This window comes from Drosophila kikkawai, chromosome 2L (genome assembly GCF_030179895.1).
Source record: "Drosophila kikkawai strain 14028-0561.14 chromosome 2L, DkikHiC1v2, whole genome shotgun sequence".
NCBI classification, from domain to species: Eukaryota; Metazoa; Arthropoda; class Insecta; order Diptera; family Drosophilidae; genus Drosophila; species Drosophila kikkawai.
This window is the reverse complement of record NC_091728.1, coordinates 5929629-5952603: the sequence shown is the minus strand read 5'-3', so window position 1 is coordinate 5952603 and position 22975 is coordinate 5929629. Positions and strand designations below refer to the sequence as shown.

The window sequence follows — 22975 nt, the reverse complement described above, 5'->3', positions numbered from 1 at the left end:
CGCATTCCAATTGTTCACTCTCGGTTTGTTTGGGTTTGTTTCGTCGCGTATCAGTCAAATGAGCTGCCGCTTGCGCTGCCTCCGCTCGTTCCGCTATTCAGCTCGGTTACGTCACGCCAACACCTAGTCCGGTGGTGATTTTGTAAGGGGGTTTGCAGGGGAACCAGGGCGGGTATCTTATATTATATGGTCTAAGTTTTGGTGTACGGAAAGGCGGCGCGTGGGTCGTAAAAATTTGTGGGGTTTGTTAACGATAATATACGAGTTAACCACAGGCATTAAAATAAAATTAAGTTCCATATTTACATACTAAAGAAAATTTCATTCATTTTCCAAGGATTATGTCGAGACTAAAAAAGATTACAAGGAAATCACCAAACTTTTTGTAGCATACTTTTGGATACTTTTTTTTAACAGAATTTTAAACCGCAAAAGATTTTGGCTCTACTTCCCACTGCCGATCCACCTTAAAAATTCATTTTTGACTCCAAAAATTTCCCATCCCCAACGCCACTGTTTTTCTTCCGTTTTTTTTTTTTTTTGTTTTCGATGCCTCCAATAAAAGTTGCATGCGAGCAGTACCCCCCAGTATCATCAAATCGATATTATCCGGCTCAGTGGCAAAGTTGACACAATCCACCTGGCCAACAGGTGCGACAGAACGACAATTCCATTCAAAAACAAAATCGGGTACCCCTTAAATATCGAAAATCGCAGGTGGAAGAACTCTGGGTGCTGTGCTTTGGGGGCGATTGCTAAAAGGATACTTTCATTTTATACCCGGCGAGAGAGTGCAAACAATTTTTAGTGAAATTTTCGAATAGGCGAACAGCAAATTTGTAGGGCTCGCTTTTTGCCAGAGGTTTGTGTTATTTTTTTGGTTCCGATTCCCCGATTCTGCCGACAACGACGACGGCGACGACGACACTTGATGATGATGATACTACACACACCCGTATTTGGTTTGTTGTGTGTGTTTGTGGTGTGTTACGTTTACGGCGCGAGAACGAAACAAAAATGTTCTAAATAATGACGGGAGCACCGGCAGCAACAACACCAAGAGCCACTTAGAATGATAAAACAAACACTGGAACAATGGAACAACAACAAAAGCTCCAGAGAGGAGCATACACTCACGCACACCCCTGCGAAAAGTGGGTGGTGTTGCGGCGAGGGCGCGTGGGGGATATGAATGTATGGGAGGAGGGTCAGGGCTGGTTGGCCCGCTCGCACTCGCGCGGCAATGACTTTGAAACAAATTTGACAGCCGGCGGCGGCAGAGGAAGGGGAAGAGCCATACTTGATCACGGCACGAACAGCAAACAAGCAGATGAGATAACCAACATCCCCACCAGACAGCAACAAAAACCATAATCGCGAACATTATTTTTGCCCAGAGAACGTTTGGGATGTGCTCATCAGTGCTGTTTATTCTCATTGTTAACAAAAGAAAAACGGAACAATTCTCCGATACCCTGTATCCACAGCTCTGTTGAAATATATTGCATACCCAGAAGGCGTTAACGAGCTTAATTTATTTACGTACAAAAAAAATTAAGAAAATAAAAACTATATTATATGTACGTATGTAAGCTCTAAACCATTTCCATTTTTGCTTGCTTATTTAGCTTACGTCTAAAAGTGCCAAATATCAATGACAATATTTTAGCTAAAAATAAAAGCTATTTTCTTTGAGCAAATGCCACCTCTATATTTTGTCCATGTGCTCTCCAGCTGAATAATTAGCATTCTGCCTATGACCATCCCTTTCTCACGCACAAGCCACACGCGGGCAGCGACCACATAACAACCCAATTCACCACGACAAAGCGGCCCCAAAGGTAAATGAACTGCCCCGTGGGCGCTCTCTGTCCCTCTCTTCCTCCCACTCGTGCGTGCGCAGTGTGAGTGTGTGTGTGTGTGAGTAAGCTTATTTCAATGCCAAGGTGATGGCCTCGCCACGCTGTCTCTCTCCCGCGCTGTGGTGCGCCTCTGTTTGTCTCGCTCACCCTGGCCACCTCCTACAGTTTTCTGCTCTACTGTTACCGTTAAAACTTAAACTTAAAACAGTTCAAACATTTTTTACAACGAAAAAATCGCAACCGGAGGAGCAGCAGCTGCGAACATCTACGTACAATCGCGCGCCATTGAATCCAATTCAATCCACTCGGCAAACTCACTCGAGTAGCGCGTTTGAATTCGCAGCGGGCCACGCCCCCGCCGACCGAAAAGTGGGCGCTGGCGTAGGACAAGTGCGAGATTACGAGTGAGTGAGTGAATCTGAATAGTGTGAATGCCTTATATTCGTAGCGGTTTTGTGAATTTTGTAACAGGAACTCAGGTGTTCGGGACCAATGAGCGAGCCGCCCCTTAGGCACGAAAGAGATGAATATATGCCGCAATGTTTGCTCAGTGCCCCGGCTCTCTGCTCCACTCGCTGAGAGCCTGTTAACTGTTTTAGTTAAAGAGCAATCCATTTTGTTTTGCCACAAGGAAAAGGAGTAGCGCCTATGTTCTGTCCCCACCGCAAGCGCACACACTATAGTCATCTCAGTTTGCACGCGTCAAAAGCTAAGGGGAAAGGAATGTGGGAAAGAGTGCGAGTGCTTGAAGACAAATGCAGCTGGAGTTGTTTTGTTTTCCTTTTGCTTTGGAGAGCAGCTCTGAAGTAGGTTAAAGGATTTTTAAATTTATTAAATCCTTGTGTCTTAGGTTTGTTTATTAACAAATATTAAAGCTCTGTTTTCAGCACAATAATTAATCATTATTTATGCCGCCCCTTAAGCTTTAAGCGCATTTGCACAAAAGCTGAACAACGACAGTTTTTAGCTATCTTCAAATTGGAATTGGCAAAACACAGCTTATTGTCAAAGCTCGAAATTAAATAAATAATTTCTCATTGCTAATCAGAATCTGACATTATATTGATACTCTAATTGGACAGTAATTTAAAGAGTTTCTCTATTTCCATTGCTTTTGAGCTTCTCCTTTGAGAGCTGGGAAAGTTTGGTTTCCGAAACGAGCTTGTTTCCATTCTGAGCTGGAAGACTGAGGCTCCGTTTGTTTCCGTAGAGGGGGGGGGGGTTACCCTTACCCTTTCTTGTCTTTTTGGCTTTCTGATAAAACTTTGAATCCGCAAAGCACTAAAAGCATTAACAACGCTTTTGAATGTGTGCGTGAGTAAGAAAGAAGGTGCTTTTGATTTAATAAAGTTTATAAATGCCTAATCCGTCAGATAAAAATATTGGGCAAGATCAAGTAAAAGTCTAAAGACAGGCAATTTTTCAATGAATCAAAATATTTTAGTTGCAAATATTTTACCATGTGAACTTAAATTATTGATCTCAGGTGATCTTTGTCCTTGTTTAATCTTCGGAGAGTTTAAATAGTCGACTCGTTTTTAAAAGGGTTAGAGTTTATCTTATTGTAGATGGGTTTAATTGGGTTTATTGTAAAATTAAATACGATTTTTGACAAATATCTTTCCAATCTTCATTTTGTTAGTTGCTTATTTTTTAATTTTTAAAAACCCACAGCGATACAATGCTTTCGGTTAAAGTTCTTAGGCTTATTTGTGCTTCTCGAACTTTTACACACACTCACTGGAAGGGAAAAACGAGACGGTGCTCAGTCTTTTGGGGCGATGCAGCTTGCAAAACAAGTTTAGAACTTGAACTTTACGAGAGGGAGAGAGCGCATCGCCGCCCACCGGAAAGAGGGAGAAGAAGAACTATGGCTTCGGAAGGTAAGGCGAAACCTAGGGAATAACCTGAGAATGTGCCTCGCCTCTCCAACAACATCATCCATCGGCGGCTGGCTGTGGGCTATTTCAATAATAAAAGCGCTTGTCGTCGGAGGTGAACTTGACAGATTTAACTTTTTTCAAGTTTCGTTTCGGAAATAACGAAAAGCGGGGCGGCGCCTCGCAACTTTGGCAAGTTAATTTCGCATGGAAGCTACTATGGCTACAGTTTTTGAAAGTTCTTGTGCTGGGCGCTGAAAATCGTCGAAGGCTTTAGCAGGGCGATATGTATTTGTTTCTGAAACAGGTCGACGTTTATATATTTTATATATTTTTTTTTGTTTTGTTTTCAGGTTGCGAGAGCTTAAACAGCTTTTTAGTTAGCTCGTCACATAATGTGAAAGTGTTTATTTGTGTAAACAACTTGAAAATAATTAGTGAAAGGTCAATTGACTTTTTAAAATAAAATTAATTAAATCTTTAAAAAGTTATATGTCATTATAACTTAAGAAACTCTGCATAACTTTCAAACATCTCCTTTAAGATTTATCTTACTATCAAACTGTGTGACTTTAGGAAAATATTAAAAATTATATTTCATTTAAAGAATTAATCAATTAGTAAGATCGTAACATTAAACATTTCTTTGTATTTTAATTGTCTTTGCTATTGTTTGTTATTAAAATGCATGGCATAATAAAATATATGTACTTAAAAGCTTATACTTACACTTAAATTAATTATCTTTCCTACGAAATAAATTAATAAATAACATTTTTATAAATGCATGTTTCAAAAATCCCATATTAAGAAATTGAAATCCACAATAAGTGGACGGATTGTGCCGTCTAGAATTAATATTTGCATTAGGAGAAATCCTTAAAAATGAGACTTCATTAAATGTTAAGAATCTTGTATAACAACAAGTTAATACGAAAATATTATTTTGTACCCATTTCCGTTCGAATCCGACAGTCTTCCCACACGCTCTTTCGTTGTGTGTCTACAAAACCGTTATTCGAACGAACGAATTTTTGTGTCCTGAAATTGCACAACTCATTCGGTGTAGAATTATTGTAATCCCCACCAGGCGCACAGAAACGTTAGGGCGGGGCTATTCACGCCGGCTATCTTCGGAGTGCTTTTCGCCGCGAGCGCTTACCGCTGCGAGTGCGACAGAGACGGCGGCTGTGGACAGCTTTCGCCGCCCCAAAATCGGAGTGCCGACATCTCGCTCACACTCAGTGCTGCACAGTCGGTGAGACCGTACAATCGAGTAGTGCAGATAAAACGCCAGAACGCGAGCTTTTCCGCTGCGGCCCTGTTAATAAATTCACAAAAAGCCAAAATAGCGCGGAACGTATTAATCGGGAAAAAAGTCTAGAGAGGAAAGAAAAGTGCTCGATTTCAGTGCATTCCGCTGACGGCAGTGAGAGATTTGATAATTCAATAAAGTTATAAGTTGACTTATTTTTATTATTAGTGCCGTTAAATTGTATAGATTTTGTCTTAAAATAAAATGCAAATAATGCCGAAATATTTATATTCTTTGGTAAACATTTTTTATACGTTTAATTGATTGAAATAACGATAGTTTTTTTTTGCAAAGTGGATTCGTAAGATACATTCGTTAAATACAGTCTTAAAGATAATTGTTTACCAAAATATTATTTACAAACAATACTACGATTGTGTTTTTATTTTTAAAACAAAACTTGTAACAATAGGCACACTTTAACGCCAGTTCCCAAGGATTTAGTGATTATGACACCGAGCCACTATTTTTTAGTAATAGTTTGGAACATTCAGCCTTGGGAAAATATACATAAGGACTCCTTGTTTTTGGTACCGCTTTCTCTTGGTAGCACTTCTAGGGCCAACCTCCCGTGTGAGTCGCCATGTGTGTTTTAAGATGACGCTTTAGGGGAAAGGCCATCGGACAGAAGTCACATTTGTGTGGTCGTTCTCCAGTGTGGGTCGGGATGTGTTGCTGAAGGTTGCTTTTTTGTGAGAAATACTTCTCGCAATAGGAACACTTGTAGGGTCGCTCTTCTGTGTGCGTCCGGATGTGGCGTTGCAGGGCTCCGGTTTGTGAAAAGGACTTCTGGCACAGCGAACACTGGTACGGTCGTTCTCCTGTGTGCGTCATCAAGTGCATTTTAAGATGATATTTTTGTGAAAAGGACTTTGGGCACTGGGAACATCTGTAGGGTCGTTCTCCTGTGTGGGTCCGAATATGCACCTGAAGGTTTCCCTTTTTTGAAAATGATTTCTGGCAGAATGAGCACTGAAGAGCTTTATGTAGTTCTTCCTCCTTGCTGGTGTCAAGGATATCTTCAGCAGTTCCTACTACAAATTCGGAAAGCTGCAAGGTATCCTCGTCGAAATTTTCGATGGGCTCCTTCTTAACTTTAACTTGGAACTCGGCTCTTTTTGATTTGCGTCTTCCTGAGAGTCCCCTTCGCTCCTTTTCGTTTTGCTTTGTATCGAATTCATTTTGCGCCTCTCCCAGGCAATCTGTGCAAATGGTTTCAGGCAGGGAATCCTCTCTGCAAACCTGAATTCCAATCCATCGAGCAATCATTTCTGCCAGAGAAATTCTTCTTCCCGATTTGCCACTAAAGATATTGACCATGCCATCCGAAGTTTCCTGGCAAACTCTGCAGATATTTCTGAAAAAGACACCAGTTTCATTTATTATGTTGAAGGGATATGAAGTGTTTGCTCTTACTCTTCCATAGTATTGGATTTTAAGGGTAAAATGTTATGTTAAATCATTAAAAGACGACACTCTCTGCTGGTGCGTTGTTTAATTGTTTATTGTTGCAATTTTATCGGCCAGAGATGGGCAGCCTTCGATAACAAAATAGTAAGACCGCTGCGAGATTTTAAAAAATATACTGGAATATACTGGAAAATCCGTTTTGTGGGTTTCTTTTTTTTTTTGTTTTGAGTAGCAAATTTTGTTTAAAATTTTTAAGTAATTTAACAAGTATTAAGTGTCAATTTTCTTTTTTCTAACCATATATTAAATTATTTTAATGGAAGTGTTGTTTTACTTTTATAAAGTTCCTTAAATCTAAAGTAATTTAATTATGATATTTAGAGGTTCACTGCCTTACCAGGCGATGCGATCTAGACACAATCGCTTAAAATTCTAAATCGCTCATTAATTTCTAAGTAATTTGACAACTCTGCCAGTGCATTTCTTGTGCATTCCCTTCAGATTGCAGTCATCTGCGAATGAGTCTATTTTTAACTTTTACAAGAAATTGCAGCAAATAAGTTGCAATTTGTTAATTGTCGCCTCAGCGTTTAGAGGTGAGTGGTTCTTTTACTTAAAAATAACAAGCTGGACTTGAGCCTATTATTTTGGGCCTTATATTAAAAAAAGATAAATTCAATAGTAAACATTTTCAAGTTTTTTGCAATGGTTTAATATTTTCAGAAGTTACATAAGAGCAAGCAGATATGGCGCTGCCCGAGGGTTTGTCCAACAAAATGAAGGTTTTCCAGGTGAGTTTCGTTACCCCTTGGTTTTTTTATATGATTCTTTAACAGTTATGTATGCTTTTTAGGCTGTCAACGAGCTGCCCGTTTTCCTGAAAGGTGGGCCTGCGGACAAAATCTTATTTGGCATAACTGCAGGACTGTGCGGCGTTGGTGTCTTAAGCTTCGTCCATTTGGTCTACACAATGGGATTTGCCAAGAAGAAGGCTTAAATTAAAATTAAAGCGTTAAATAAAAGATTTCTTGATTAAAAAGAGATTCATAAGATATATTAAAAGTTGTTTTTGTTTATATTTTAAAAAGCCCGCCCTGTATATACATAATATTTCCCGAAATCAATAGAGCAACACTGTTACGCTCAGCCCTAGGGTTGGTATTTTAGCGTAGCCAAAACTCTGGTCACACTCAAACACCGTAGAAAAGAAATAAAAACAAAGAAATTTTTGTGTGTTTTGAAAATTAGAATATAGCTGGTATTTCAGACAAAATGGAGCCCAACGATGAAGTGGTGGAACGCCAGAAACTAGTGCCAAACGATGTTGAAACAGAGGAGGAAGCCCAAAGCCAAAGTGCACCGAAATCAGCTCAAACCCCCGCCTCGCCCGCCGTTCCCAATGTATAAAGTTCTCTCCCAATTTTCACGCCCCCCAAAATTATTGTTCTTATTTATGTTTGTATTAGATCAAAATCAAAGGCATCTCCAGTGGGGAGACGACACGCAGCAGAAACTCGGCCTCCTGTTCTATAGAGCGCACGATATCCGAAAAGGAGAAGGACAAGGGCCAGAGCCAGGGACAGTCGACGGCCGCCAAGGTGACATATGTGAACGAGCGGCGGCCACGCCCGCAGGCTCATGCGGGAGGTGGCGGAGATGAGCGCTTCGAGTTCAAGACCAGGCCACGCAAATTGCTCAAAGGTGGGTAAAGGCTATAAACGGACTTAATAGCCACCGTTTCCCATTATTGCCTTTCAGCTGAGAGTTGCTGTGGACGTGCGGCTTTTGGTGTCGTCGGCTGTATGTCTATCTATATGTGTGAATCACGACATTTACATATATATATCTTACCCTGAAAACACTTCTGACTTGTAAAAAATCTACAAACAAAACTTCTCGATTCTATAATTTGCTCACAACTTTAAAATTAATATATTTTTTTTTGTATTGTAAAGTATTTATTTTTAAAAGTTTTAAGTTTCGCACTCAATATATTTATCTTTCTTAAATAGAAACAGTTCCCAATTGTTTCAAAAATGTATCCAATATCTCATTTATTGATAACATATTCAACTAATTGCTGGTTATCATGACCTTCGCCAGCTATGACGCACTTGCCAAGTGTCCATATGCCAGAAATACATTACATTTGATTATTCACAGTCCATAGATATAAATATATATAGAATATAAACATACACACACGCACCTCAGACTGAGGGCTTGGTTGTTATAATTTCAATAATTGAAATTCCCAGGCCTTTAGGAATCATTACCCACCCATGGCCACCCCATGCGAAAAGCAAACAGCCTGCGGATGAAGCTTTTCGTTTTGTCCTGTGCGGTTTGCCTATCCCATCGGTTCGGTTCTCGAGGCGGTGTGTTGTATTTTAGCCATAGAAATTACCTAAAAACCTTTTAATTTACTTCATTTTTATTATAAAACACTCTTTATTTAAAAAGTTTAGCAGTTTCTTTGGTAAATAAAATATTTTGTATGTTTAGTTCTACTTCGTTTTTAATTTAAAATGTATAGTCTTAAAGTTTCAACTAGATTTTAGTAGTTTTTACCTTGGTTTCATATATTCTACAATTTTCTTTGTACTTCACCTCATTTAATATTTTAATTTTAATTATATTTCTTACATTTACTTATGATTTTTTTGTTTCTTGTATTTATTATTTGTTATTTCCATATATTGTGTATCACTTAACGATGTTCAGATCGCGATGAATTGGAACCCACGCACAACAGTGCCAACAGCTTGAATGCCATCACTTTGGTGAGCAGCGAGTGGCTGGCACCTGATCCTTCCACAACCCCCAACAACAACACCACACCCAAAAACATCATCAACAACAATAACAACAACAACAACAACGATAGTTCCAAACCCAACAATAATACAAATAGCAGTCCAAACACACCACGAACGCAGCGTCGCAAAAATAATCCCACAGCTGCGATGCCAAATGCCGCCACCAATGTCCACAACAACAACAACAACAACAATAGTGACAAGTTTGATGATCGTCCAATAAAACACCATTCCTTTGTATCCGAAGTACCCGATGTGAAGCATATGGAAAGAGCGCTCCTTGGACTGCTGGATGACTTTCATTCCGGCAAGCTGAAGGCATTCGGTGAGTAAAATACAAAGTCTTAACTTTCAGATTTGTTCCCTACAATAAATCCGTTTTAATTCCAAGCAGGTTCCGGCTGCACCATGGATCAGATGACCAAGATACGGGAGCAGCAGGAGAGCCTGGCCAAACTGCATTTCGAGCTGGCTGCCGCCGAGGAGGATTCCTTGGAGCATGGCAACGAGTTCAACACCAACAAGGCCCAGGAGAATATGCTCCAGCTGATGCAGCGCCTCGAACAGCTCTCCATTTCCATTGAACAGCTGCAGACGAGCCACACGGGTCTCTGAGAGTTGGCCCTGCCGCAGGCCTGGGATCAACGCCTGCTCTGGCTCTGAGAATGGAGGTGGATTTGTAGGAGTTTTACATGAGATTAGCAAGGAGGGGGTTTTTTCTGGGATTTTCTGTAAATATTTAAGTTGTACGTACGCTTAAGTGGGAGGATCCGGGATAGGCTTTTTATGCTAAAAAAATATTAGTTTAGCAAACAACAACAGAAAGAAAAACTCGCAGTGATTGTGAAACTAATTTAGATTGTCTTCGCATAGCCATAGCAATAGCATTAAATTACAAATTAGATGCAGATGGTGCCAAGTTCTGGTGCTAAAATTAATTATTTCGATTCGATGATTGTGTGCTGCAGGTTATCAGGCTTCAATTAATATGAAAATCTGTTTCGCTTATTTGTTTGTTATATAGTTATTTGCAATATATATATATGCATAAATACATATAAAAATTTTCGGAACTTGGAAACCTATTAAAGTTATCATTTTTATAATAATTGCATATAAAGCGGGGTTTTTTTTTACTGGCTGATTGGTAATTCCCTTTGATATTTAAGCTCCTTTAATTCTTAATTTAGGATTGTTTTTTTAAAGAGTTAAAAAGTCTAAAATATTGCATTAAACTACAAGGCATTTCCTATAATGATACTTTGTTGATCGTTAATCATTTTGATATAGGAATTTTCTCTTGGATTTTTATTTTAAAATATTTAATACTTGTAACATCAATTGCTAGGTTTTTTTCTGAAGAATTAATTTCTTAATTAATTATATAAATCAAATTAGTATAAAATAATATTTATATTCATATCAGCATATTTCTCGTGGCGCTTTCAAGTGTCGGCATTTGTATTTTGTATTTCTTTTAGCAGCCTTTCAGTTCTTATTTAGGAAGCGGAATTCCCTAGCACACCCGAAAATGCGGCGTCCCCATTCCGGCGATTAACATCGGTGGCTCTCAAAGACGCCCACCATGGCGGGAATCCGTTCTGCATGCACAATTTCCATTTCGGGGATGGGCTCCGCGTCAGTGGTGAGAAGTAGTAGTGAACCTTTGGACAAGTGCATTCGTACATAGGAAATTTTATTCCGACGCTGCTGTGAGTTTGTGGTTTAATTTATGCATTTGTATTCAGCCGGCGTCGTCCTCTGGCTCTCTGCTCCTCCTTCTCCTGGGGCTGTCATTGCGCAGTCGCAGCCGGGTTGTGTTTGTTATATTCCTTAGGCTTTTTGTTGTTTTCCTTTATTTTTTATTTGTGATCGGTAAAAGTAATTTGTTGTTCGTTCTTTCTTTTAATGTTGGTGTAAATCCGGGTCTCAAATAACAAGAACTGTACACGGAGAGAAAATTTATGGGGTTTTATTTTGGAGTAAATCAAGTTTGGTTGGGAAATTGTAAAAGCCTTAAGTTTAATAGTAATAATGAGAGTTAAAGACATAAAAGGATAAGATGTATGTATTTATGGATGGATTTTAAAAAATTAATTCGCATAATTTTAAAATATATGTACATAAGTTAAGGTTTTATAATTCTTTCAGTAACAAGATTACTATTTCTTTACTATTTTTACTGTAATTCTACAGATATAAACTATATATTTAAGTACCTCAACCGAAAAAATACATAATTTCGTATCACCAAATTCGCACTTGAGAATTTTAAGTAAACGTTTTATGTAGGAAGTATTTACCAAGAAACCATAAGTACAAATTTTCTAGTTTTTAATTTTTAAATTAAAAATAGAGCAGATTACTGTCAAAATTACTAACGTAATTATTTTTGAATATATTTATCCTATTATAAGAATTTTTAGAGTATAAAACCGTTTTGTTGCAGTGTACTCCCACTTGTTGCTGCCACCATTCCCCCTTTTTAGATTTATTCTTATTATTTTGTCCGCTGCCGTCTATCAACTCTCGAGGTTCTTTCGGGCCTCTCTGCTTAGCTAGCGGTTTAGTGCATTCCTTGGGTCGTCGTTGTCTCCGGTCTCTGGTACCTCCGATCTTCCATCCCATCCCACTCCACCTGACCAGCACATCATTTGCGCCGAGAAATGAAGAAATAAACGCTTGGACCGTCGCATCCGCCACGCTGCATACAAATGCATACCGGCGGACCCAGGGACCAAGGGCGTGGCAGCCACCGGCAACCAGAAACTACCAATGGGGCAAACCAGTAACACGCAACACATCTATCCCAAATTGCTGCCACAAGTGCCACTGCCACCGGCCACCGGCCACCGCCACTTCCACTTCATCGTCCGTGGATCCACGTTCCGTCACGTGCAGGTATGGAGTTGGGGGGGATCGCGGCACACAGGGACAGAGAGCTGGACATGGAAATGGGGAATATCCGCGGCCTTTTTAACCCAGGCAAGGCCCAACCCTGCACTGTACAAATTATATGGGAATTTCAATGAGATTTTGATTTTATTAAATAAGAATTTTATTTAAGAACATTTTTATTAAAAAAAAATCAAGCCTAGCATTAAATGATACAGTTAATAATATTATTTTAAAACACTATCAGTTTATTCTATTCTAAAACTTACTAAACTTATTTGTTCACTGCAACACAACTCTTTTAAGAATTTTTAAACCAAAAAAAGTATCTAAACGATAAAGTATCTAATATTTTCTTTAAGCTCTAAAGCACATATTATATATGTATATACATATTTTTTTCCAAGTACAGAATGCGGCAAGTGCCCGTGGTGGGTGCAACAGGAGGGGATCCGATTCGTATCGCATCGGATTGGGATCGTTGGCAGTTCATCGAATCGAGTGTTATGTAAAGAGACGGCAGCCGAAAGAAGTCATTAAATATGTGAAGCGCATATCGAATTTCGAATGAATTGAACTTACTTGGCTTGGTCACATGAGAATTTGATGAACTGCCAAGCGGACAAGCGTGTGGGCTCCGGAGGAGCAGAGCAGAGGAAGACATGGGGGTTTCCAGTTGGGGGTTGGGAAAAGGTGTTGGCCAAAGGAGGAACACTTGTTGCCCTGGGAATCCGATATGCGGTCGTCGTCGCCATGGCACTTCATTAACCTGAACTCTGACTCCCGACGCCTGCCTGCACTTTGCACCCACTCAAAAGAATTATTTACGAGTTGTTGTTTAACATTTTTATAAATTCCCTTTTTTCTAACCACATTTTATTTCCCAAAAATAAATGAGGAAAAAAACTTCAACTCGATTAATCTCACAGAAGCGCCGCTGTTTAAGTTTCTGAGAATTTTGAATGAAATTATATAGTAACATTATACATTTACATACATAATTTAAGAAGCATAAGAGGAAAGGAAAATATGTTGACTCTGCAGAAATATATAATTTTGGGTTTTTTCGACAAGCGGGAGATTTTATAAACCTTCTAAACAAAATTAATTAATTTATTTATATAGAAATTTAAATAAATTACATAACACTATTTATATTATTTATTTTAGTTTTAAAAGCTTCTCAAGCATTGTTTAAATTCTATTCTGTTCTAATATAATTAAAAATATTAATAATATAATTAGTATAATAGTTGAAGCTTTCAATGATCGAATTGAAAATATATATAAATAATTTTAAAATGTAAAAATTACTTAAATAAAATTCTAAGAAATACAATTGACAACAAATTTATGCAGTAATTTCCTTTCCCATATTTTTTAAAGTGTCTCCCCTTGTGTCTTTTGAGCAGCTTGTTTAAAGCCTGTTCCCGTTTCCAGTGGCTGTCTCTGGACTCTTAATCCTTGCCCACCCACGAACCCGGTACACACACACACACACACATAGAGGAGGGGGTAGAGGACGCTGCTCTGGCTGTGCGGAAATTACGTTGCTGATGAGCAGCTCTGGAAAAGCGGAAGACGCACGGAGCTTTTCCACCTACAGGAAGTGCGACAAAATTCAAACAGACTCTGGGTCCCCTTTGGCTTCCCACCGCACCAGCTCTCTTCCATCCTGCATCCTGCATCCTGCTGTCGAAGCGGAAGCAAAAAGCGAAGAGTGAAAGGCGCAGCGGGAGGAGGTGGAGGAGGCAAAGGAGGAGGTGGGTCAGAGTGGGAGGCCAGCTGACAGTTGTTGGGCTGGCATAAATGCGCACACGGCAAAAGGCAGAAAGTTTCCTGGCAGGAGCCAGGACTCTCCTCCAAAGAGGAAGTGACTAGTGGATTGGGTGGACCTGGGTGGGTTTTGTTATCGCTATCCCCGCTGCAAACACACACATATACACTTGGGACAGAGGCGGGCAGAGGGCGACGTACTTTATTTCCTGAAAATGTCCTCGAAAATATGAACATTATATCCCGGAAACGGAAGCTGCAGCATTTGCAAGGAAGTGACGACGGGGCGGGCAGGAAGCCCGCCTCTCCATCCACCCACCCGCCGTCCACGTTCAGCAGCAGGCGGCGCTGGGAGCACGGCACACAAAACATTTCGTGGACATGGACATGAATGTGGATTTGGATGGGTTGATTAAAGCGAGTAAACAGCAGCGACAGGCGACCAGGACGAAAACGAGAGCGAGGACATAACAGGACGGCGCTGATATGTACACACAAGTGGGCCAGGACACGGGACACACAGCAGCGGAGCTGGTGAAAACAGGCAGAGAAAAGTGTTTCAAAGTTTTATCATATTTAATTTGTAAGACTTTAAAAGAAAATTTGAGGGGAAAAGTGATAAGAAATAATTTACTTAAGGGTACTTTGGTGATGATTTTATGTTTGAGTTTTGCTTATTTACTTATAATTGCTACGTGTTTAATAAGTTTATGGATGGATTTTGGTTTTTTTTATTATTTATGAGCTCTTTATTTTGTTTTGATCTTAATTTTTTTAAATATCCAATATATAATATATAATTATATTATAATTTAATATTTTGTTTATTACATTTTCAGATCACGAAGAAAACATACAAAAAAAAGAACCTTAATATTTTTAATATAATTTTCAATTTAAAATATAATATTTTCTACCTAACTAAATAAATACTTTTGAAAAAAAAAGATAGTTTTCTTCGACCGTGACAGGACTCGAACCTGCAATCTTCGGATCCGAAGTCCGACGCCTTATCCATTAGGCCACACGGTCACTTGAAAATCTCAATGAAAATGTTCAATAACAACCGCTTTATGACTCAAATCTGGTCTAATATCGATAATGACCCATAAAATTACTATTTACTTTTTAATTATTAGAACTTAAATGTTAACAAATCTATTTTCAATATTTCACCGTTTGGCAGGTAAGAAATTATCGATTTTTCTCTGTGTTTGCAACCGTGAAACGCCAGTGGCGGATTGGACATCTGACTACGTTGTCGCATCCTGCAGGAAGCGTGACGGTCGCCGCCGCTGGCTCTGCAGCCGCCGCCTGTCTTCTTCTTCCTCAGCTTCCCATTTCCGGATCCCGTCTCCCATAACCACCGCTCGTCCCCTGGTAAATGGCAAAACGGAATGCGGGAGGCAGAAGCCTTTACGTCAAGGAAATGACGGAAGCTGCCACGGCAGCACAATCCTCCTTTGCAGCTGCTCCGGACTGCATCTCCGGAATACGGACGATGGTGGACTGCGAACGAACCTAAAGGACACCACCACCACCAGAGGAGGGCTTTTGCCTGGGCAGGAAATCATCGTCCTACCATGGGACGTAAATTAAATTCCATGCAAAGTTAATTTTTCTCACCCAGCGGAAGGAGAGAAGCCAGGAGGATCTAAGTCCGGACTGGCGAAGTAGTTCCATTTTGGGGAGGAGGAAAAGCGGAGCGGGATTTGTGGATGGGTAAAGATATGAGCAAAGTTTATAAATCATTGGAAACTTTGTCATCGGAAGAGTTCTTGCGGTGCATAAATACTGAGTATATATTGATGGCCTTTAATGGATCACCCTTACGGGTTTAATTCAATTTTATAGAAAAATAATGAAGTATGGGGTATAGTTCAACGAACTTTTCATATGCTTATCAAAGACATTTCTATTTATAAGTTTAATGCAGTTGCAGCGAGGCTTTTTCCTATAAAAACTCAAGATACTTGTTGTGCAAGTTTAGTTTAAAAAAGGAAATTGCAGAATGCAGATCTTTCTGGTGATCGCAGCAGCTTTGCTGGTAAAGAGAAGAATTTATATAATTAATTTTCAAAGCTAAAATCTCCTTTTATTACAGCTCTCAGCCTATAGTGCTCCTACCTCTGAGTTACCCATAAATTCTACGGAAGAAGAAGTAACCACAGAAACCCAAGACTATACAGTTGACATTTTGAACCTCGATTCCCTGCAGAATGTAACCAAAATCGAACTGCCTGACGGAGATAAAAAGATACTCTGCGATTTTTTAGCCACTTTTAAAATCATCAAAATGCAGCAATTTGATGCCATCTTTGCAGCAAATATAAAGTATATGAATAATCTTGAAAATCAATTCAAAAAGGACTTCAAGGAATATCAGGACAAGCATCCCAATAAAGACAAAAAAACCCAGCTGGAAGGGTTCATTGGCGTGGGCGTAGATCCATTAAAGATCTACCTCGAGGATAGAGTCTACAAAGAAAAGTTTTACCAGGACATTGGCAAGATATTTCAAGTGATCAATGAACATTTCATTAAAGAGTGCCAAAAAATCAGAGGTAATCTTAGCCAGGAAACTGTGGAAAGTGAAGTTGAGTTCTTTGAAAAATTCAAACTTTTTGAAGTGCCCTCGGAAAAATACTATAATGAAAGAATGCTTTTAATAAACGACATCGAAAAGGAATATGTGAAAAGGTATCAATGTTAGGGCGAGGAAGGATTATATGTAACAATAAAAGCCTGTATAAAATGTATGATTTTATATATAAAATAAATATCAAATACAACACCCAATTATGGTATAAACCCAATTCATAAATTTCTAAAATTATTAAATTATAGTTTTTAAATAGAAAATATCATCCTTAATTTTTTCCAGCAAATATTGCAATTTCTTGAATTTCCACGCATTGGAATTTCTATATTTTATATTTATATTTTAAAAATCCCACTAAATTCCTACCGAAATGACCGACTTTCGTGCAAAGTTAATTTTTCTCGCCAGCGGAAGGAGAGAAACCGGGAGGATCTAAGTTCGGAGTGGCGAAGGAGTTCCATTTCCTCAACATTGGGGAGGAGGAAAAGCGGAGGGGGATTTGGGGATGGGTAAAGATATGAGCAAAGTTTATAAATCATTGGAAACTTTGTCATCGGAAGAGTTCTTTCGGTGCATAAATATTGAGTAGTATATGTATATTGATGGCATTTAATGCATAGTTCAACGATCTTTCTAGATGTTTATCAAAGACATTTCTATTTATAGGTTTAATGCAGTTGCAGCGAGGCTTTTTCCTATAAAAACTCAAGATACTTGTTCTGCAAGTTTAGTTTAAAAGAGAAAATTGCAGAATGCAGTTCTTTCTGGTGATCGCTGCAGCTTTGCTGGTAAATAGAAGAATTTATATAATTAATTTATAAAGCTAAAATCTCTTTTCATTACAGCTCTCAGCCTATAGTGCTCCTACCTCTGAGTTACCCATAAATTCCACGGAAGAAGAAGTAACCACAGAAACCCAAGACTATACAGCTGACATTCGGATACCCGCTTCCCTGCAAAATGTAACCAAAATCGAATTGCCTGACGGAGATAAAAAGATACTCTGCGATTTTTTAGCCACTTTTAAAATCATCAAAACGCAGCAATTCGATGACATCTTTGCAGCAAATATGAAATATTTGAATAGTCTTGCAAAGAAATTCAATAAGGACTTCAAGGAATATCAGGACAAACATCCCAATAAAGACAAAAAAACCCAGCTAAAAGAGTTCATTGGCGTGGGCGTAGATACATTAAATTTCTACTTCGAGGATAAAGTCTTAAAAAAAAGTTTTATCAGGACATTGGCAAGATATTTCAAGGGCTCAATGAACATTTTATTAAAGAGTGCCAAAAAATCAAAGGTAATCTTAGCCAGGAAACTGTGGAAAATGAAGTTGAGTTCTTTGAAAAATTCAAACTTTTTGAAGTGCCCTCGGAAAAATACTATGATGAAAGAATGTATTTAATAAACTACATCGAAGAGGCATATCAGAATAGGTATCAATGTAAGGGAGAGCAATGAAATTTTCTGTACGTATTAATAAATATTATATCAACAAAATTATATGTAACAATAAAAAACTGTATACAATGTATGATTTTATTTATAAAATTAATATCAAATACAACATCCAATTATGGTATAAACCCAATTCAAGGAGTTCCATTTCCTCAACATTGGAGAGGAGAAAAAGCGGAGGGGGATTTGTGGATGGGTAAATATATGAGCAAAGTTAATAAATCATTGAAAACTTTGTCATCGGAAGAGTTCTTGCGGTGCATAAATATTGAGTATATGTTGATGGCCTTTAATGCATCACCCTTACGAGTTATCTTTAATTTCATAGAACAATAATGTAGTATGGGGTATAGTTCAACGATCTTTCTATATGCTTATCAAAGACATTTCTATTTATAAGCTTAATGCAGTTGCAGCGTGGCTTTTTCCTATAAAAACTCAAGATACTTGTTGTGCAAGTTTAGTTTAAAAGAGAAAATTGCAGAATGCAGATCTTTTTGGTGATCGCTGCAGCTTTGCTGGTAAAGAGAAGAATTTATATAATTAATTTATAAAGCTAAAATCTCCTATTATTACAGTTCTCAGCTTATAGTGCTCCTACCACTCAGTTACCCATAAATTCCACTGAAGAAGAAGTAACCACAGAATCCGAGGACTATACATTTGAAGTTTGGACCCCTGATTCCCCGCAGAATGTAACCCAAATCGAATTGCCTGGCGGAGATAAAAAGATACTCTGCGATTTTCTAGCCACTTTTGAAATCATTAAAATGCAGCAATTTGGAGCCATCTTTGCAGCAAATATGGAAGATATGAAAAATATTGAAAATAAATTCGAAAAGGACTTCAAGGAATACCAGGACAAATATCCCAATAAAGACAACAAAACCATGCTGGATGAGTTATTTGGCGTGGGCGTAGATCCATTAATGATCTACCTCAAGGATAAAGTCTTAAAAAAAAAGTTTTACCAGGACATTGGCAAGATATATCAAGAGGTCAATGAACATTTATTTAAAAAGTCCCAAATAATCAAAGGAAATCTTACCCAGGAAACTGTGGAAAATGAAGTTGAGTTCTTTGAAAAATTCAAACTTTTTGAAGTGCCCTCGAAAAAATACTATCATGATAAAACTGACTTAATAAACCACATCGAAGAGAAATATCAGAATAGGTATAAATGTAAGGAAGAGGAATGAAATATTCAGTACGCATTAATAAATAATATATCAACAAAATTATATGTAACAATTAAAAACTGTAAAAAAAATGATTTTATATAAAAAATAAATATTAAATACAACACCCAATAAACCCAATTCATAAATCTTTAAATTTATTAAATTATAGTTTTTAAATAGAAAATATAGTCATCATCCTTAATTTTTTTCAGCAAATATTGCAATTTCTTGAATTGCCTCGCATTGGAATTTCTATATTCTTTTATTTCATAGAAAAAAAATAACGTAGTACGGTGTGTAGTTCAACGATCTTTCTAGAATCGAGATGCTTCTCAAAGACATTTCTATTTATCTGTTTAATGCAGTTGCAGCGTGTCTTTTTCCTATAAAACTCAAGCTACTTGTTGTGCAAGTTTAGTTTAAAAGAGAAAATTGCAGAATGCAGTTCTTTCTGGTGATCGCTGCAGCTTTGCTGGTAAAGAGAAGAATTTATATAATTCATTTTCAAAGCTAAAATCTCCTTTTATTACAGCTCTCAGCCTATAGTGCTCCTACCTCTGAGTTACCCATAAATTCTACGGAAGAAGAAGTAACCACAGAAACCCAAGACTATACAGCTGACATTCGGATACCCGCTTCCCTGCAAAATGTAACCAAAATCGAATTGCCTGACGGAGATAAAAAGATACTCTGCGATTTTCTAGCCACTTTTAAAATCTTAAAAATGGAACTATTTGGAGCCATCTTATCAGCAAATATGGAATTTATTAAAAATATTGAAAATAAATTCGAAAAGGACTTCAAGGAATACCAGGACAAACATCCCAATAAAGACAAAAAAACCCAGCTGGAAGAGTTCATTGGCGAGAAATACCAAGACAATAAAGTCAACAAAACCGAGCTGGAAGAGTTCTTTGGCGTGGGCGTAGATCCATTAAGGATCTACCGCGAAAATATTGTCTACAAAAAAAAGTTTTACCAGGACATTGGCAAGATATATCAAGAGTTCAATGAACATTTCATTAAAGAGTGCCAAAAAATCAAAGGTAATCTTACCCAGGAAACTGTGGAAAATGAAGTTGGGTTCTTTGAAAAATTCAAACTTTTTGAAGTGCCCTCGAAAAAATACTATCATGATAAAACTGACTTAATAAACCACATCGAAGAGAAATATCAGAATAGGTATAAATGTAAGGAAGAGGAATGAAATATTCAGTACGCATTAATAAATAATATATCAACAAAATTATATGTAACAATTAAAAACTGTAAAAAAAATGATTTTATATAAATAATAAATATCAAATACAACACCCAATTATAAACCAAATTCACAAATCTCTAAATTAATTATTTATTTATTGCAATTTCTTGAATTTCCAAGCATTGGAATTTCTATATTCTTTAGTTTTATAGAAAACTAAGGTAGTACGGTGTATAGTTCAACGATCTTTCTATATGCTTATCAAAGACATTTCTATTTATAAGTTTAATGCAGTTGCAGCGTGGCTTTTTCCTATAAAAACTCAAGATACTTGTTCTGCAAGTTTAGTTTAAAAGAGAAAATTGCAGAATGCAGATCTTTCTGGTGATCGCTGCAGCTTTGCTGGTAAAGAGAAGAATTTATATAATTCATTTTCAAAGCTAAAATCTCCTTTTATTACAGCTCTCAGCCTATAGTGCTCCTACCTCTGAGTTACCCATAAATTCCACGGAAGAAGAAGTAACCACAGAAACCCAAGACTATATAGCTGACATTTTGAACCTCGATTCCCTGCAGAATGTTACCAAAATCGAATTGCCTGACGGAGATAAAAAGATACTCTGCGATTTTCTAGCCACTTTTGAAATCATTAAAATGCAGCAATTTGGAGCCATCTTTGCAATAAATATGGAGTTTATGAAAAATATTGAAAATAAATTCGAAAAGGACTTCAAGGAATACCAGGACAAACATCCCAATAAAGACAACAAGACCCAGCTAGAAGAGTTCATTGGCGTGGGCGTAAATCCATTAAAGGTCTACGCTAAGAACAGGGTCTACAAAAAGAAGTTTTACCAGGACATTGGCAAGTTATATCAAATGGTCAATGAACATTTCATTAAAGAGTCCCAAATAATCAAAAGTAATCTTACCCAGGAAACTGTGGAAAATGAAGTTGGGTTCTTTGAAAAATTCAAAATTTTTGAAGTGCCCTCGAACAAATACTATAATGATAAAATTGATTTAATAAACGACATCGAAGAGGAATATAAGAATAGGTATCAATGTGAGGGAGAGGAATGAAACTTTCTGTAAGGAATAATAAATATTATATCAACAGAACTATATTTAACAATTAGAAACTGTATAAAATGTATTTATATATAAAATAATGATCAAATACAACACACAATTATAAACCCAATTTATTAATTTCTAAATTTATGAAATTATAGTTTTTAAATAGAAAATATAGTCATCATCCTTAATAATAATAATATCCAAATATTAAAATTTCTTGAATTTTTCATACTTTGGAATTTCAATATTCCAATGAATCACCATATTTAAAAAATCCTACTAAATTCCCATCGAAATGACCGACTTCCGTGCCATGGAATTACAATGATGTTACATCCTGTCCTGCTTTGGAATGGGCATTTCGCAACGATTGAGACTTTGGTCTTGCTGAGCCAGAATCTGAGAATTGGAGGAGAATCGAAGCAGCGGCAGAAATGTGGGAATATATGGGGTATGTAATTTACCTCCATCATTACCCGGATACCCCCCTCTGCTTGGACTCGAAAGATTCTCAATCTATGGAGAATGTACCGCTAGACGGTGCGATTCCTGGACCATAAACAGAGAGAGAGAGATGAGATCCCAACGAGCGGCGGCGCCGTAATTGAGTTCCTCCAGCCTGGAAATGGTCAATTGGCAAATAGCAGCGACAATAAATGAATCTTTGGCGGATCCGTTGAGTTGAGAAAGCCAGCCAGACCCAAAGAGATTTGTTCGGCTTCGCCAGATTACGTGAAAGGTGAAAGTTGTTGAGAACCGCAACCAGAGGCTGAAAGGCGAGCAATCGAGGAGAAGGAGGAGGAGAAGGAGGAGGAGAAGGAGGAGCAGACAGGAGAAAAAGCAAGGAGGAGCAGCAGCAGGTGATTGGAGGCACTGTAAAGAAATTCAAAGTTAAAGCTGAAAATTGAAAGTAATAAATCATGAATATCTTTTTTCTTAGAATATTAATCTAATAATTGTATAATTCTTTATAATTCTTAATAATTTTTATTTTATTTTATTTTTTTTAGTTAGCATTTCCCTATATCATTTATTAATATAGTTAAGGGTCTATAATGACTTACAAAAATTAAAAATAAAAAGCCTTTAAGATCTAGCTAAAGAAAAATAAAAGGAAATACAACTTTTTGCAAGTACAAGTCATTCTTCATCAGCTGTGTCATTTTTGATCATTGACTAGTGTGAAGATGCTTAATTTGTTTCAAGTGCCTTAATGGCTATAGCAGGTCAGGCTGAAATGGTGAGAAAACCGATCCAATCCCCAACCAAGTCGATCTCAACCGAACCGGACCCCATCTGTCGGCGACCCAATGTTGTTGTTACTGGCTGCAGATATTTCCGTAATCCGAATGTGGAACAGTGGCACACCACTGGTCACAAGAGTCTCTCCTACATTTCTCCAGCCGCAGCAGCATCTTCTTTCTGCATCTCCAGCAGCATCTCCACCATCTTCATCATCATCATCATCATCATCATCAGCTCTTCTTAG

At 37.8% G+C, this 22975-nt stretch overlaps 5 protein-coding genes and 1 non-coding gene across 9 annotated transcripts; 4 read left to right on the top strand and 2 right to left on the bottom strand.

The window, feature by feature from the left end:
* Positions 1-5256: 5256 nt before the first annotated feature.
* Positions 5257-6618, bottom strand: LOC108074515 (gastrula zinc finger protein XlCGF7.1-like). The gene is made up of 2 exons (XM_017166593.3): positions 6474-6618; positions 5257-6414 (listed from the first exon to the last, which is right to left on the bottom strand). The coding sequence occupies exons 1-2, from the start codon at positions 6479-6481 to the stop codon at positions 5613-5615; spliced, it is 810 nt and encodes a 269-aa protein (XP_017022082.1). The 5' UTR covers positions 6482-6618; the 3' UTR covers positions 5257-5612.
* A 294-nt stretch (positions 6619-6912) lies between these two features.
* COX7AL2 (Cytochrome c oxidase subunit 7A-like 2) lies at positions 6913-7521 on the top strand. The gene is made up of 3 exons (XM_017166706.3): positions 6913-7063; positions 7191-7258; positions 7321-7521. The coding sequence occupies exons 2-3, from the start codon at positions 7214-7216 to the stop codon at positions 7462-7464; spliced, it is 189 nt and encodes a 62-aa protein (XP_017022195.1). The 5' UTR covers positions 6913-7063; positions 7191-7213; the 3' UTR covers positions 7465-7521.
* A 107-nt stretch (positions 7522-7628) lies between these two features.
* LOC108074592 (coiled-coil domain-containing protein 28B) lies at positions 7629-10406 on the top strand. 4 transcript variants are annotated; one of them, XM_017166701.3, is made up of 4 exons: positions 7629-7868; positions 7934-8168; positions 9192-9611; positions 9678-10406. In XM_017166701.3, the coding sequence occupies exons 1-4, from the start codon at positions 7740-7742 to the stop codon at positions 9899-9901; spliced, it is 1008 nt and encodes a 335-aa protein (XP_017022190.1). In that variant the 5' UTR covers positions 7629-7739; the 3' UTR covers positions 9902-10406. The 4 variants fall into 4 exon arrangements, with proteins under 4 accessions (XP_017022190.1, XP_017022192.1, XP_017022193.1 ...); XM_017166703.3 differs by having other exon boundaries at positions 7630-7868; positions 9681-10406; XM_017166704.3 differs by having other exon boundaries at positions 7631-7868; positions 9534-9611.
* A 4510-nt stretch (positions 10407-14916) lies between these two features.
* TRNAR-UCG (transfer RNA arginine (anticodon UCG)) lies at positions 14917-14989 on the bottom strand. The gene has a single exon. It is a non-coding gene; the product is annotated as a tRNA-Arg (tRNA).
* Positions 14990-18506: 3517 nt separating this feature from the next.
* LOC108074524 (uncharacterized) lies at positions 18507-19220 on the top strand. Its single transcript, XM_017166601.3, has 2 exons — positions 18507-18542; positions 18600-19220. The coding sequence occupies exons 1-2, from the start codon at positions 18507-18509 to the stop codon at positions 19218-19220; spliced, it is 657 nt and encodes a 218-aa protein (XP_017022090.2).
* Positions 19221-20768: 1548 nt separating this feature from the next.
* On the top strand, positions 20769-22975 carry LOC138927959 (uncharacterized). Its single transcript, XM_070283555.1, has 3 exons — positions 20769-20811; positions 20869-21464; positions 22819-22975. Exons 1-3 carry the CDS (start codon positions 20776-20778, stop codon positions 22973-22975), a joined length of 789 nt encoding a protein of 262 aa, XP_070139656.1. The 5' UTR covers positions 20769-20775.

Coding starts and splice junctions, on each gene's coding strand:
- COX7AL2 (XM_017166706.3), top strand. CDS start 7,214: ATGGCGCTGCCCGAGGGTTTGTCCAACAAAATGAAGGTTTTCCAG. Junction 7,259..7,320: donor ACAAAATGAAGGTTTTCCAG/GTGAGTTTCGTT, acceptor TATGCTTTTTAG/GCTGTCAACGAGCTGCCCGT.
- LOC108074592 (XM_017166701.3), top strand. CDS start 7,740: ATGGAGCCCAACGATGAAGTGGTGGAACGCCAGAAACTAGTGCCAAAC. Junction 7,869..7,933: donor CCTCGCCCGCCGTTCCCAAT/GTATAAAGTTCT, acceptor TGTTTGTATTAG/ATCAAAATCAAAGGCATCTC. Junction 8,169..9,191: donor GCCACGCAAATTGCTCAAAG/GTGGGTAAAGGC, acceptor AACGATGTTCAG/ATCGCGATGAATTGGAACCC.
- LOC108074524 (XM_017166601.3), top strand. CDS start 18,507: ATGCAGATCTTTTTGGTGATCGCTGCAGCTTTGCTG. Junction 18,543..18,599: donor TGATCGCTGCAGCTTTGCTG/GTAAAGAGAAGA, acceptor CTATTATTACAG/TTCTCAGCTTATAGTGCTCC.
- LOC138927959 (XM_070283555.1), top strand. CDS start 20,776: ATGCAGATCTTTCTGGTGATCGCTGCAGCTTTGCTG. Junction 20,812..20,868: donor TGATCGCTGCAGCTTTGCTG/GTAAAGAGAAGA, acceptor CTTTTATTACAG/CTCTCAGCCTATAGTGCTCC. Junction 21,465..22,818: donor GAAGAGGAATATAAGAATAG/GTATCAATGTGA, acceptor TACTGGCTGCAG/ATATTTCCGTAATCCGAATG.